Below are 15,621 nucleotides of genomic sequence, written 5' to 3'. Positions count from 1 at the left end.
TGCAAGGAGGGGTGACAGCCTGTCTGGAGGGACACTCAGCCTGGGCTTTCTCCAGGATTCCACCTCTGAGCCCAAGACTCCTGGGCCAAGAATCCTTGAGTCCAAACTACGACACTCTGCTGACTATTGGTAGTGACCAGCAGCAGGTCTACAGGTCAGAGCCTGGCCCGGGCACTTTGGAGCTGGCCCTTCAGGTCCCCTTTTGTTGTTTGGCTCTGTGCACAAGAAAGCCCCAGCCCCTCCCCCAGCTCCCCCTTCCTGTCCACATGCCCCCCCCCACACACCCACCCACCCCAGCTGTTGGACAGATGAATTACAGCCTCCTGCTTGGGGCCAGGGCTGGTGAGGGATTAAAGCTTGGGGTTGGCCCTTTAAGTGATTCTTAGCCCTCCCCCACTCTGGTGTCCAGACACCCTGCACACACCCCCCTCTGACCACCTTGGCTGCCCCTCACTTCTCATCTTGGTCAGTCCTCAGGCCTGCCCACTCCCCTCTCTAGGCTAGACCCTCAACACCCCTCCCCCAACACAACCACATCACCAGTGGTGTCAAGTCCATGCTTACAGCCCCCTGTCTTGGAGGGTGCCTGCTCAGGCTCCCCTTGCAGCTGAGAAGGCCTTCCCTGCCTGGCTTTCCCAGCCGGCTGCTGACCACTGGCACAGCCGGGGCAGGGGGCCTTGCTTGGGTCAGAAATAACACCTCCCCTGGGGCAGTGTCATCAGCAGCCGTGGAAGCTTGCAGTACATTGCGTCATGGAGGCTGGGGGCCAGAGGCCTGCGTCTCTGAGGCAGGGGTAAGGATGGGGGCTGGAAGGCCAGAGATGGAGAAACTGGACCAGAAGCTCAGGTGTCTGGGTCCAGAGGGATTGAGGACTGTGGCTGAGGGAGCAGAAGATAGAGATGAGGAGTGAGGCTACGGTGAGAGTTGGCAGTTCTGACCCTTGGATGGACACCTGATTCTTGGCCCTGGACTTTTGTTAAAAGGCCTGGCTCTTTGTCTCTGTGGGTTAGGAGGGAAGGGAGTGGGCCTGTGTCACTTTCTTGAGCCACACAGCGGAAGGAGATGATGGGGAAACAGGATATGGCCTTGGGGGTAGGTTGGAGGGGGGCTTGCAGCAGAGGCCACTTCCAGGCCCAGGCCCAGAGTCACAGTTCTTGCAGAGGAGGAAGGCTCCTCCCTGCTGGGCCCGTTCATCTAGTCTGGCCACCTGTGCAGCTGCCAAGACCTGCCTGCACCCGCCTAGGGGAAGGGGAGGGGGCAGAGTCCAGAGGGTGGAGTTGGCTGTCTGGTGTCTTGATAAGGTTGGAGAGGAACCTCTTGGAGGAAGCAGAGAGCTGAAGAACAGAGGGTCTGCATGCTCTGGGGCTGGACTGAGGCTGGCTTGGGAGCAGTTGTCAGGGAGCTGCTGGGACTAGTCTGGGCCAAAGAGTCTCAGTAGGAGGGCTCACTGGGAAGAGAGATCAAGAGTTGGTGTCCACTGCAGACTTACTCAGATGCCAAAGCATGCCCCCTTACAGGCTAGCCCAGGATGCTGCCTCAAGGGGAAGGTTGGAGGACCACTTTGGGGATAGCTTTTTCTGGTTGCCATGGAAACCGATTCTCCCATCTCATCTGACCATCAGAGCCAGGTTTCTCCTCTGAGGGGGCAGGAAGCACAGGAAAGCCCTCCAGCCTGGAAGACCCCATCTCTAACTGACTTTTTTCTTTTAGGTCCCCCGCAGGCACCATGCCAGCCCCATAGCACTACCCACCCCATCGTGGTCTGCTGCACCCCACTGCTGGGGTGCTGATTCCAATGAGACAGGGCACACCAAACTCCATCTGGTAAGTCTAGCCCATGAGTCCCTCTCCCCCCATCCAGCTTCGGTACCCCATGTTTGAAAATGTTTGGCATCCTTTGGATCATGGCCTCTCAGAATGGTCCAGTCCAGTTCTGGGCCTCTTCCCACGGTGTGGTCCTTGAGTGGTTCAGCCCTCCTGGCTTATGAAGCTCCCCTCTGTCTCCCATGAATGGTTCAACCCTGTACTTCACCAGCCTCTCTACCACCACTAAAAAAAATCTGCCCCGCACGCCCAGTGCTACACCTCAGTTGCTGATTGAATTAAGCCGGGGTTTGCAAGCTGCAAATGGACGTGCGATGCCTTGGCGGGCTTTCTTCTTGGACAGGGGAGGGCTTTGCTGTCTTAAGAATCGTTGATCGTCTGGCTTAGGAATGGTATTTGGAAACTGATGTGGGGAGATACTGGAGTCATTGCCACAACAACACTGCCTCCGTGGCAATCCGAGCTTCTCACCTTTCCTTCCAGATCCCTCTGTCCCATTCTGTGCCTGCTGCACTATAGCGGTTGCGCCCCATACCCAAAGTCCTACTCTTCTGCCTCCCCTGTTCCTTCTGCCACTTCTCTCCCTGAGGCCCTGTGGCATTTCCTTTTCCCCTGTAGGAGAAAGGGATCTTCCGTAAGCCAGGGAACCAAGTTCCCTGCGCGTGTGTGGTTCTTCGCCGTTACGGGGTTTCTTGAGTGGGACTGTTTTATCTGAGTGTCTCTGTTTGGCATGATGGCTTGCACGTTGGGGTGCCTCTGTGGATGTGTGTTGAATGAATGTGTTAACTGAATGAACTTCACTGCCAAGAAACCTACGGGCTTTTGAGATCTGCACAGCCTCCTACCCACACCTTCTCTAGAGGACATGAGACATTGGGAATAACACAGTTACGGTAAAGCTGAGAGCAAAGCTGGCCCAGGAGGTGGCCTGTGAGGATAAGTCAAGGGAAAGAGTAGGGCAGAGCGCTGTAGAAGACTGGTAAGAATGTGCCTCTGGAAAGAAGCTCATCCCGCCCACTGAGTTGCAGAATGATTTGGTCAAGTTACCTAACCTCCCTGAGCCTCAATTTCCTCATCTGCAAAATGGGTTAATCAGAACACCTCCTATCTTAGGTTTTGGGGAAGAGGTTGTGTGTGTGTGTGTGTGTGTGTGTGTGTGTGTGTGTGTGGTACTGGGAATGAAACCCAGGGGACTTCTACCTCCCACTACACTCTCAGACCTATTTTATAATTTATTTGGAAACGGCCTCACCAAGTTGCTGAGAGCCTCACTAAGTAGCTGAGGCTGGCTTGGAACCTGTGCGATCCTCCTGTCTCAGCCTCCCAAGCGCGGGGCGCCACCACGCCTGGCTTGGGGAAGTGTGTTTAGTGACCAGTAAGTTTTGTCCTCAACACAGTGCCTAGCATGTAATATTCACTAAATGCTAGCAATTGTGTGTGTGTGTGTGTGTGTGTGTGTGTGTGTGTGTGTGTGTGTGGTATGTGTGTGTGGTACTGGGGATGGAACCCAGGAGCTTTCTATCTCCGAGCTACACTCCCAGAGTGTAATTTATATTTTATTTGGAAGCTGGGCCTCACTAAGCTGCTGAGAGCCTAAGTAATTGAGGCTGGCTTTGAACCTGTGCGATCCTCCCGTCTCAGCCTCCCAAGTACTAGGATTACAAGCGTGCGCCACCACGCCATGCTAAATGCTAGCAATTATAATGGGAGCTGTGAGGATAAGCAAGGGTGTCAAGGAACTTGACAGAAGGGAGACGGACCCAGACAGAACGATCACCAATGCGGCAAGACATCAGGGGAGTGAGGCGAGGAGTCTGCGAGGTCTGCCTGCTTCAATGTTCCCCGACTCTGTTCAGGAACATGAAGGCAAACACAGAAGGGCATGTGCAGAGACACACGTGATCACCCTAGCGATGCAGAGGCAGACCCAGACAAAAGACCGAGACTGGAGCCAGGCAGACACACAGACAGAGACAGCCCCGCGGAGTCATGTAGACAGGGATAATGACAGGAACGTCAGACACAGGCACTGAGGGAGCCCAGATGAGCAGATATGCAGGTGCACACGGAGACAGACACCGGGGCCCGCACGCCGCCGGCCCTGCCAGCGGCCCGGGCAGCGCAGACAAGGCCGCAGTGACACATAGCGGGCCGCGGCCGGCCGCGCGTGGGGGCTGGGGAGGGAATCCCGGCGGGCGGCCTGCCCGGGGCTGAGTCACCGCAGCCCGCCGCGGCTCCCGCCTCCCGCGCCCAGGTAAGAAGCGAGCCCGCAACTTCTCGCTTCTGCCGCGAGCACGGGGAGCGGCGGGGCGGGCGGCGGCGGGCCCGGCGGCCTGCGCTCGGCTCGGCTCGGCTCGGCTCGGCTCGGCAGGCCCGTGTGCGGCGGCCCCGGCCGCGCAGGGAGGCCGGGGGCGCGGGAGGCCCCGCACGCGTCCTGCGCGGCCGGGGCGCCGCTCCGAGGGGCTCGAGCCCGGAGAGAGTTAAGTGGGTGTGATTGATGGAGTGACTCTCTCCAGGGGCTCAGCGGGGAGGGGGCCGGTTAAAGTCCCCCAGTCCAGAGCCCGGATGGAGGGGGCGGAGCTGGGCCTCGCCAGGAATGCCCGGATGGAGAGGGCGTGGCCTCGGCGGGAGCGGAGTTAACCCTTTCTGGGCGGCTGGCTCTGGGGATTGTGGGTCGGGCCAGGAGAAGCTGGAATGTCTGCCCCAGATGTGTGTCGCCCTCCCGGCCTGGCTGTGGCCGCGCGCGCCGGCCTCCCGCCTGTCCGCGAGGAGTCTGCGGTGTCTGTGTGCCTGTCGTGCCCGTCCTCGCCCCCGGGTCAGTGCGGACGCCGGGGGGCGGCGGGCCGTCCTGCCCCCGAGCGGGCGGGCGCGGCGCGGACAGGTGCGCGGCGGGCGGGCGGGGAATTCCGCGGCCGGCGGCGTGTGGGCCGAGTTGTGTCTGCCTCTGACTGCGCGTCTGTGCGCGCAGGGGCGGGGGCTGAGTCAGTGGGAGCCGGGGCAGGTTTTCTGGGTGACTCACGCCCGCCGCCCCGGCCCTGAGTCAGACCCCGCGCGGGGCTGCGCTGGCGGTGGGGCGGGGGCGGCCGGCGTCCCCGGCCTGCCCTCCGCGGACGCCGCTGCCCGGCCGGGCGCGGGCCGGGGCTCGCCCGCCGGGCGCGCCGAGTCAGTTCCCCGTGGGAAAGGGGAAGTGGCGGGGGAAGTGTCATCATCGCACGGGGGAAGCGGCATTTCCTGGTAACCGGCGGCGCGCGGCGCCCTCCCCGGCCGGCGCTGCTTCCCCGAAGCCGGCTCCCCGGCGGCCCGAGCGCGGCTCGGTGGGGCGCAGCCGGGGCTCCGCCTGGCGGCGGCCGGGCGCCTCGCCCCGGCGCGGGCGGCCGACGGAGGGCCGCGGTCCCCGAGCCGAGTTTGACAGCAGCCCGCGTGCACCGCGGGGGTCGCGCGGGCCGGGGCGCCCCAGCCGGCGGCGCCGGCCCCGGGGGAGGGCTCCTGGCACGCGAGGCCCTCGGGGCCGGGTGGAAAGTTCCCCGCCGCGCAGACCTGGGGCGCAGGCGAACTTTCCAGCCGCCCCCGGCCCCGCGCCCCCGGCCGGCTTCCTGCGCGGCGCCTCCAGCTGGAGCGCTGGCCCCGCCCCGCGCTTTGTACTCGCGCTCGCCGCTCGCCGCTCTTTGTACTCTGACTCTCCGCGGACCTGTCCCGGCCGCGAGCCGGCCCCCCACCTGCGGGGACGCGGGGTAGGTGCGCGCGCGGGACGCCGCTCCTGGGCGCAGAGAGGGGAGGAGGAAGAGCTGGGCCGGCGGGAAGGCTCCCCCGAGAGGGCAGCGGTGTCCGCCGCGGGTCGGCCGGCACCGACGGGAAGGGGGGGCGTGGAGGAGGAAGCGAAACGGGCTCTGGGTTCTTTAAGGGAGTAGGCGGTGAGAGTGGGACAGGGTGATGTCACTGCACGGCGGCCCGCCCTCCTGCCCGAAGGACACCCCCCATTGCACTTACACACACCGCTTCCGCTGCGCAAGTGGCCACGTCACGGGCAACCCCCGAAATCCCCCCTCCCTTGGGGGGCGGGGGCCACGTGGGCCGCGGGGAACCTCGTGGCCCCGGCGGGGAAAGGGCACAGAGGAGCCGGGAGCCACGCGAAGGGGCCACGCGGGACCGCGGCGCGCAACTTCTCAGAAGTTGGAGGACTAACGCGGGGCTGGCCGGGGGTCGGTGGGTACTGAAGGTCAGCGCCCAGGGGGAGTGGCGGTGCTGGCAGGGCTGCGGACTCGACGCGGTGTGGGGCCGCGTCAGGTGTGGGGTGGAGCGTCTGGGAGCGCGTGGACGGTTCAGGTGCCGTCGTCCTGGCTGGCGAGCGAGCCGTTCAGAGCGCCGGGGCGGGAGGCCAGCCACAGCGAGGCGGAGAGGGAGGGCGGCGATGTCTTGGCGTCCGCGTCTCTCTGCCTGCCGTCCGTGGGTCTTGTGGTGGCTGGGCCGGGGGCGCCTTGAGCAGTCTGGCCTGGGCTACAAGTCGTTCTGTGGGTGGGTGAGGCTCGCTGGCCGGCGCGCTCACCGGCCTCACTCGCAAGGGTCTTGCCTAGCTGGCCCCAGTGTGCGACCACTGCCCTGCGACTCAGGTGTCAGATCTGAGAAGGGGACCCTAGGTAGGTGCTGTGGGGTCACATCGGGGTCACCCCAGGCCGTTCCCGTCTGACCGGCTCCGCTGCTGCCCCTCCTCCCTGGCGGCTGCTTGTGGGGCTAACCTTGCTCTTATTGGCTCCATCCAGGCTGTTACTGAGGCGGAGACACGGGTGATGATTGGCTTTCGGGGGAGAGAGGAAGTCCTGTGATTGGCCAGATCTCTGGAGCTCGCTGACGCCGAGGGGACGCTCCCACTGAGGAGGCCCGGTAAGCGGCAGCAGCGTTGCAGGTCTGCGGGGATGGCTCTGGACTGAGAGCCTGTCAGGCAGCAGCACAGCTACCAGGTCGCACCCACCTTCAGGCTTCTGCCAGTGTGCTCCCAGCTTACAGCCACTCCACTCTGCTGGGCCTCCAGGGGCTCCTCAGGCCTGGTGGGCCTCCCCTCAGGCTCTCTGCACAAATGACAGCCCTGTTGTCCCCCAGGCAGCCCAGCCCATTCCTGGGCCCTGACTGTGCCATCCAGCTCATCACACTTCTTTTCCTTCTTTCTGTAGAATTGGCTGTGAAAGGCCAGGGGCTGCCATCTGGGGACAGTGGGCACTCTTGTCAGAGCGGCTGGAGCCGGACCATCCTCCCAGCTTCCCAGAGAGCTGGGGCAGGGGGCCGTGCCCGATCTCCAGGGCTCCTGGGGCCACTGCTGACCTGGTAAGGGAAGGCCTGGGGCTGGGGTGGCTGGCAGCTCTGGTTTTGTCTCCAGTAAGAGCACGATCTCTTCTCCCAACTTAGGCTGGATGCATCGGGCAGTGGACCCTCCAGGGGCCCGCGCTGCACGGGAAGCCTTTGCCCTTGGGGGCCTGAGCTGTGCTGGGGCCTGGAGCTCCTGCCCGCCCCATCCTCCTCCTCGTAGCGCATGGCTGCCTGGAGGCAGGTGAGAACTTGGCCCTAATCTCCCAGCACTTCTCTCCTCGCTTTCTGTACCCCCAGTCTCTGTCACTCTCCGTGGGTTTCCACGGTTCTGCGGGTCTCTGTGCCATCCATAGCTGCTCTCTTCCTCAGGCCCCTCCTTCCTGTGCTGTTCCTTCTCGCTGTATATAACAGACCCTTCTCTCTACAGATGCTCAGCCAGCATCGGGCAGCCCCCACTCCCTGCTCCCTTACCTCCTTCACATGGCAGTAGCTCTGGGCACCCCAACAAACCGTATTATGCACCCGGGTGAGTGATGGAGTCAACAGTTCTGGGTGGGAGACTCGACTTTCCGCAAGCCTAACCCTTTTGAACCCCTTGTGTTATACAGGACACCTGCCCCAAGGCCCCTCCATGGGAAGCTGGAATCACTGCATGGCTGCGTGCAGGCATTGCTCCGGGACCCAGCCCAGCCGGGGCTCTGGGAGCAGCTGGGGCAGCTGTATGAGTCAGAGCACGACAGCGAGGAGGCCGTGCGCTGCTACCATAGTGCCCTTCGATACGGAGGAAGCTTCGCCGAACTGGGGCCCCGCCTCGGCCGACTGCAGCAGGTGGGATGAGGCAGGGCTTAGCAGGCCAGGATCGTGCCTTCTGGCATAGTGTCCCCACCTGATGCCTCCTTCTGCCCTTTGATGCCCCCCAGGCCCAGCTCTGGAACTTTCATGCTGGCTCCTGCCAGCACAGAGCCAAGATCCTGCCCCCCCTGGAGCAAGTATGGAACTTACTGCACCTTGAGGTGAGGCTGGGGCCTGGTGGTCTAGGGAAGAGGGCCAGGCTAGGCCTGTACCAGCCACATTCTTGTCTCTTATTATTCTCAGCACAAGCGGAATTATGGGGCTAAGCGGGGAGGCCCCCCGGTGAAACGAGCTGCTGAACCCCCGGTGGTGCAGCCTGTGCCTCCTGCAGCACTGTCAGGCCCCTCGGGGGAGGAGGGCCTCAGCCCTGGAGGCAAGCGCAGGAGAGGCTGTAGCTCTGAACAGGTATGGTTGGAGGCAGGCCAGCAGGCAGAGTCTGCAGGGCTGGGGCAAGGAATGGGATTCCCACACTCCTTTCTCTTCCAGACTGGCCTTCCGCCAGGGCTGCCACTGCCTCCGCCACCATTACCACCGCCGCCGCCGCCGCCGCCGCCGCCACCACCACCACCACCCTTGCCTGGCCTGGCTACAAGCCCCCCGTTTCAGCTGACCAAGCCAGGGCTGTGGAGTAACCTGCATGGAGATGCCTGGGGTCCCGAGCGCAAGGGTTCAGCACCTCCAGAGCGCCAGGTGTGCCCACATCTGTTGCTTGTCACCTTCATCTACAAGTTCCCTGTCTTCTGTTCCTTACCCTAAGTCCTCGTTTTTTTTTTTGTTTTGTTTTGTTTTGTATTGTTTTTTTACCTCCCATAGGAGCAGCGGCACTCGCTGCCTCACCCATATCCATACCCAGCTCCAGCCTACACCGCGCACCCCCCCAGCCACCGGCTGGTCCCGGCTGCACCCCCAGGCCCGGGACCCCGCCCCCCAGGAGCAGAGAGCCATGGCTGCCTGCCTGCCACCCGTCCCCCCGGAAGTGACCTTAGAGAGAGCAGAGTTCAGAGGTCGCGGATGGACTCCAGCGTTTCACCAGCAGCAACTACCGCCTGCGTGCCTTACGCCCCTTCCCGGCCCCCTGGCCTCCCCGGCACCACCACCAGCAGCAGTAGCAGCAGCAGCAACACCGGTCTCCGGGGCGTGGAGCCGAGCCCAGGCATCGTGAGTGACCCCTCACGCGGAGGGTGGGTGGGGAAGTAAGTGGGACATGTCTGAGGTGGCCGGAGCAGAGTTCTGACCAACTTGTCCTACATTCGCAGCCCGGCGCTGACCATTACCAAACTCCTGCGCTGGAGGTCTCCCCGCACCAGGGTCGCCTGGGGCCCTCGGCACACAGTAGTCGGAAACCGTTCTTGGCGGCTCCCGCTGCCACTCCCCACCTTTCCCTGCCACCCGGGCCCCCCTCACCTCCTCCGCCCCCATGTCCTCGCCTCTTACGCCCACCCCCACCACCTGCCTGGCTGAAGGGCCCTGCTTGCCGGGCAGCCCGAGAGGATGGAGAGATCTTAGAGGAGCTCTTCTTCGGGGCTGAGGGACCCCCTCGCCCTCCCCCACCGCCTCTCCCCCACCGTGAGGGCTTCTTGGGGCCTCCGGCTCCCCGCTTTTCTGTGGGCACTCAGGATTCGCACACCCCTCCCACTCCCCCAACCACCAGCAGTAGCAGCAGCAGCAGCAGCAGCAGCAGCAGCAGCAGCAGCAGTAACGGCAGCCGCAGCCGCAATGGCAGCCACAGCAGCAGCCCTACTGGGCCTGTGCCCTTCCCCCGACCTCCTTATCTGGCCAGAAGTATGGACCCCCTTCCCCGGCCACCCAGCCCAACACTGAGCCCCCAGGACCCACCTCTTGCACCCTTGACTCTTGCCCTGCCTCCGGCCCCTCCCTCCTCCTGCCACCAAAATACCTCAGGAAGCTTCAGGCACTCGGAGAGCCCCCGGCCCAGGGTCTCCTTCCCAAAGACCCCCGAGGTGGGGCCGGGGCCAGCCCCAGGCCCCCTGAGTAAAGCCCCCCAGCCTGTGCCGCCTGGGGTGGGGGAGCTGCCTGCCCGAGGACCACGGCTCTTTGATTTCCCCCCAACCCCCCTGGAGGACCAGTTTGAAGAGCCAGCTGAATTCAAGATCCTACCAGACGGGCTGGCTAACATCATGAAGATGCTGGATGAGTCGATTAGAAAGGAAGAGGAGCAGCAGCAACAGGAGGCAGGCGTCCCCCCGCCCCCGCTGAAGGAGCCCTTTGCATCTCTGCAGCCTCCTTTCCCCAGCGACACAGCCTCAACCACCACCGCAGCAGCCGCCACCGCCGCCACCACCGCCACCACCACCCAGGAAGAGGAGAAGAAGCCACCACCAGCCCTACCACCGCCACCGCCTCTAGCCAAGTTTCCTCCGCCTCCCCAGCCACAACCGCCACCCCCGCCAGCCAGCCCGGCCAGCCTGCTCAAATCTTTGGCCTCCGTGCTGGAGGGACAAAAGTACTGTTACCGGGGGACTGGAGCAGCGGTTGCCACCCGGCCTGGGCCCTTGCCCACATCTCAGTATTCCCCTGGTCCCCCATCAGGTGCTACCGCCCCACCACCCACCTCAGTGGTCCCTAGCGCCCAGGGCTCCCCACAGCCCTCTGCTTCCTCTTCATCTCAGTTCTCTACCTCAGGCGGGCCCTGGGCCCGGGAGTGCAGGGCAGGCGACGAGCCGGCCCCAGGCCCCGTGACCCCCGCCCAGCCGCCCCCAGCCCTGCCGCTGCCCCCCACTCGCTCCGAGTCTGAGGTGCTAGAAGAAATCAGTCGGGCTTGTGAGACCCTTGTGGAGCGGGTGGGCCGGAGTGCCATTGACCCAGCAGACCCAGCAGACAATGGGACTGAGCGACTACTGCCTCCCGCACCTGCCAAGGAGGAGAGCAGCGGGGCAGGGGCGGGGGCGGCAACGGAGCCAGGTAGTGGCAAGCGGCGGCAGAAGGAGCACCAGAAAGAACATCAGAAGGAACACCAGAGAGAGCATCGTCGACACAGGAGGGCCTGCAAAGACAGCGTGGGTCGGCGGCCCCGCGAGGGGAGGGCAGGCGCCAAGGCCAAGGCCCCCAAAGAGAAGAGCCGCCGGGTGCTGGGGAACCTGGACCTGCAGAGCGAGGAGATCCAGGGCCGAGAGAAGGCCCGGCCTGACCTTGGTGGGACCTCCAAGGCCAAGCCGCCCACGGCTCCCGCCCCTCCACCAGCTCCTGCCCCCTCTGCCCAGCCCACAGCCCCACCAGCCTCTGTCCCTGGGAAGAAGGCTCGGGAGGAAGCCCCAGGGCCCCCCAGCGTCAGCCGTGCTGACATGCTGAAACTGCGCTCACTGAGTGAGGGCCCCCCCAAGGAGCTGAAGATCCGACTCATCAAGGTGGAGAGTGGTGACAAGGAGACCTTTATCGCCTCCGAGGTGGAGGAGCGGCGACTGCGCATGGCGGACCTCACCATTAGTCACTGTGCTGCTGATGTCGTGCGTGCCAGCAGGTGAGTCGGGGGCGTCACCCGGCTGCGCGCCTGCCCCAGAGGCTCCTCCCCATCAGCCTGATGTTGCCCCCCTGGAACTGTTCCCACAGGAATGCCAAGGTGAAAGGGAAGTTTCGAGAGTCCTATCTTTCCCCTGCCCAGTCTGTGAAACCCAAGATCAATACCGAGGAGAAGTTGCCCCGGGAAAAGCTCAGCCCCCCTACGCCCAGCATCTATGTATGTGTGCCGTCTGTCCCGAGGGCTCCAAGGCAGTGGGGGGCGGGTGTGAGCCTGGGACAGGGCTCTGACTGCAGCCTTTCCTGGTCATCAGCTGGAGAGCAAACGGGACGCTTTCTCACCGGTTCTGCTGCAGTTCTGTACAGACCCTCGAAATCCCATCACCGTGATCCGGGGCCTGGCAGGCTCCCTGCGGCTCAGTGAGTATGGGGGCAGAGAGTACCGGGAGGGCGATAGGACTCTGAGAACATCCACACTTGAGGACCCCAGAACAGTGGCGTGAGCGCACCTGCCCAGTCACGGGGCGGCCACCTCAGCCTCCTCTGCCTTCTGCCTTGTCTGCTCCAGCAGTGGGCAAATGGGAAAGGGAGGGAGCCCAGGGTCCTAGTTAGAGTGACTTCTGGTTTTCCTGGTGATTAAGGATGGGTACAAATTGTAGATAATCCCCTAAAGACCTATGATTGGGGCCTGTCTTTTCAACCTTTTATTCTGCAAATTTTCAAACATAGGCAAAAGTAGAGGAAACCCTATAGAAATAGGAGGGTCAGTCTTGTTTGACCTTACGTGTCTTCTCTTACCCTCCCTGAGATACTTGAACACATTCCAAGCTTTCACTTGAATAAGCATTTAACTGGATACAGTGATGAGCTGCCGCCCTCTGAGTGCCTACTGTGTATCAAGTGCTTTGCTCACTGAGCAGCTAAAGACTCTGAGGGGCTGTGGGAGGAATGGCTGGTGAGGATCCAGAGAGGCCAACCCTCCCGGCCCTGTGTGAGGCAGGGTTTCCTGCCCATTCCCTTGGACTGAGTTCTGCCAAACCTATGTGTGCCCTGTCAGGCCCTGGGCAGGAGAAAAGGAGAGGGTGAGTTGGGTCCTCAGACCCCGACGCCCTGCTCGGCCCTCCCTTGCAGACCTGGGCCTCTTCTCCACCAAGACGCTGGTGGAGGCGAGTGGCGAGCACACGGTGGAGGTGCGCACGCAGGTGCAGCAGCCCTCAGATGAGAACTGGGACCTGACCGGCACACGGCAGATCTGGCCCTGTGAGAGCTCCCGTTCCCACACCACCATTGCCAAGTATGCACAGTACCAGGCCTCATCTTTCCAGGAGTCCCTGCAGGTGAGGGGGGTGAGGTAGAGGCCGGGGGTGCTGGATCGGGGCTGCCGAGGGATGGCTCGGGGAAGGTCACTGACTGGGGCCTGCCTGCCCTTCTGGCCGAGCAGGAGGAGAAGGAGAGTGAGGATGAGGAATCGGAAGAGCCGGACAGCACCACAGGAACCCCTCCTAGGTACCTCACGGTTGTGCCCCTTGCCTGCACGATGCCTCCCGCATCGTGGGCCTCCTCCAACCTGTGCTCTTGCCCCAGCAGCAGTGCACCAGACCCGAAGAACCACCACATCATCAAGTTCGGCACCAACATTGACCTGTCAGACGCCAAGCGGTCAGTGGGGCTGGGCCTCAAAGCTGGGGCGGGAGTGCGGGGGCATACCACGGGGTACCTTCTCACTTTGCCCACCCCGCAGGTGGAAGCCCCAGCTGCAGGAGCTGCTGAAGCTGCCCGCCTTCATGCGGGTAACGTCCACGGGCAACATGCTCAGCCACGTGGGCCACACCATCCTGGGTATGAACACGGTGCAGCTGTACATGAAAGTCCCCGGCAGCCGAACGCCAGGTGCGCCTCACCCTCCCGCCTTACTCCCCATTACTCCCCCTTACTCCCCCCTTACTCCCCGAGCTGGAGCCAATGAAGGCAAAGGGCGGGGTACCCCCAGTCAGACCTCATGCCGTCCTGTGCCTCCCCCTGCAGGCCACCAAGAGAACAACAATTTCTGCTCCGTCAACATTAACATTGGCCCTGGTGACTGTGAATGGTTCGCTGTGCATGAGCACTACTGGGAGACCATTAGCGCCTTCTGCGACCGGTGCGCTCCGCCCCTCAACAACCCACCACGTTGTGTCCCTGGGTTCCCCTGGTCCCCACTTGACCCTGCGTCTGCCCACCCTGCAGGCACGGCGTGGACTACCTGACTGGTTCTTGGTGGCCAATTCTGGATGACCTCTATGCTTCCAATATCCCTGTGTACCGCTTTGTGCAGCGCCCCGGAGACCTTGTGTGGATTAATGCAGGGACTGTGCACTGGGTGCAGGCCACGGGCTGGTGCAACAACATCGCCTGGAACGTGGGGCCCCTCACCGGTGAGAGGGCGGCCCGGCGGGATCTGCCCTGTGGGGGAGAGGGAAGGGGTTCTGGCCCAGGTGTGGGGCTGCGTGCGGATCCTAGAGTGACTCCCTCTGGCCTGCAGCTTATCAGTACCAGCTGGCCCTGGAACGATATGAGTGGAACGAGGTGAAGAACGTCAAATCCATTGTGCCCATGATTCATGTGTCTTGGAACGTGGCTCGCACGGTCAAAATCAGCGACCCGGACTTGTTCAAGATGATCAAGTAAGGCTGTGTTGGGGTGGGAGCCCATGTCCACCTGATCTGGTCCCCGCCCTGCCCTTTTTACCTGACCACCCTATTTATCCATCTCTCCTGCCCATGGTATTATGGTGCTGGGGAAGCTGGCCAAGTTCCTGCTCACAGGACCGTTATTTTCCAAGTAGATGAAATAGATAAGAACCACCTGCCACTCGCTGTGGTGGGGACCGAACCCAGGGCCGCCAGCACATTAGGCCGACCCTGCTCCTGGCCGGCTTCCCGCTCCCGCCCCGTCCCCCTCCCCTGCGGCTGCCCGGCCTCAACACTCCGGTGGCTCCTCTGCAGATTCTGCCTCCTGCAGTCCATGAAGCACTGCCAGGTGCAGCGGGAGAGCCTGGTGCGGGCGGGGAAGAAAATCGCTTACCAGGGCCGGGTCAAGGACGAGCCCGCCTACTACTGCAACGAGTGCGACGTGAGTGCCCGTCCCTGCCCCGGCCGGCCGGGAGGCGCGAGCCGCTACCCGCGGTGACGGCCCGCCCCTCCCGCCCCTCCCGGCCAGGTGGAGGTGTTCAACATTCTGTTCGTGACGAGCGAGAACGGCAGCCGCAACACGTACCTGGTGCATTGCGAGGGCTGCGCGCGGCGCCGCAGCGCGGGCCTGCAGGGCGTGGTGGTGCTGGAGCAGTACCGCACGGAGGAGCTGGCGCAGGCCTACGACGCCTTCACGCTGGTGAGGCCCGGCCGGGCGGGGTCACGGGGGGCGGGGCCGCAGCGGCCCCCGCTGAGCCGCCCTCTCTCCCGCAGGCCCCCGCCAGCTCGTCTCGATGAGGCCGGACGCCCCGCCGCCCCGCAGGGCCCGCGGGGCCACCAGCACAGCCTGGGCTGGACCTGGGTCCCGCCCCCGGCCGGGAAGGGAGTTGGGCCCAGCCCCCCCATTGGCAGCTCCCCTCACTTAATTTATTAGAAAAAAATTTTTTTTAAACATGAGGAAAAAAAGGAAAAAATGGGAGGCGGGGGAGGGGGCTGGCAGCCCCTCGCCCACCAGCGCCTCCCCTCACCGACTTTGGCCTTTCTAGCAGCAGACACAAGGACCAGGCTCCGGCGCGGGGTCGCATACGGGTTCCTCGGCCTGCCCGCCGCGGCCCGAGCTTGTACATAGACGTTCCGGCAGCGAGGTTTTTATGAGATTCTTTCTATGGGCTTTACCCTCCCCAGAACCCCCTTTTTTACTTCCAATGCTAGCTGTGACCCCTGTACATGTCTCTGTTTATTCACTTGGTTATGATTTGTAATTTTTTGTCCTTTTTTGTTTGTTTTTTTTTTTGGTTTTTAATTTATAACAGTCCCACTCACCTCTATTTATTCATTTTTGGGAAAACCCGACCTCTCCCACCCCTAAGCCATCCCACCCACCTCCCCTCCGGGGCGCCCGCCACCGGGCTCTCCCTGCACCCCAGCGTGTGTCCGGGCTCGGTGGTCAGTCTCCGCCGGCCCGCCCGCCCGCCTGTCCGTCCGCGGCTCCGCCGGGCTCTCA

General features: G+C 63.1%; 1 protein-coding gene and 1 long non-coding RNA gene across 2 annotated transcripts in view; both read left to right on the top strand.

Moving 5' to 3' along the window:
- The window catches only part of LOC308275117, a 562,357-nt gene that overhangs the window by 411,828 nt on the left and 134,908 nt on the right, over positions 1-15,621 (top strand). The gene's annotated exons all lie outside the window — the stretch shown is intronic.
- KDM6B (lysine demethylase 6B) lies at positions 7,227-14,915 on the top strand (the record flags this gene model as incomplete). Its single annotated transcript, XM_080712581.1, has 20 exons — positions 7,227-7,363; positions 7,550-7,648; positions 7,731-7,950; positions 8,043-8,135; positions 8,218-8,379; positions 8,461-8,664; positions 8,788-9,132; positions 9,231-11,452; positions 11,542-11,668; positions 11,763-11,868; positions 12,580-12,785; positions 12,890-12,954; positions 13,036-13,107; positions 13,190-13,338; positions 13,474-13,588; positions 13,675-13,862; positions 13,970-14,111; positions 14,433-14,559; positions 14,647-14,817; positions 14,892-14,915. The coding sequence occupies 20 exons, from the start codon at positions 7,227-7,229 to the stop codon at positions 14,913-14,915; spliced, it is 4,974 nt and encodes a 1,657-aa protein (XP_080568707.1).

The sequence above is a fragment of the Muscardinus avellanarius genome (assembly GCF_963383645.1).
Source record: "Muscardinus avellanarius genome assembly, chromosome: 16".
Lineage (NCBI taxonomy): Eukaryota > Metazoa > Chordata > Mammalia > Rodentia > Gliridae > Muscardinus > Muscardinus avellanarius.
The sequence above is the reverse complement of the archived record's forward strand: the minus strand, read 5'-3'. Positions and strand labels throughout refer to the sequence as shown.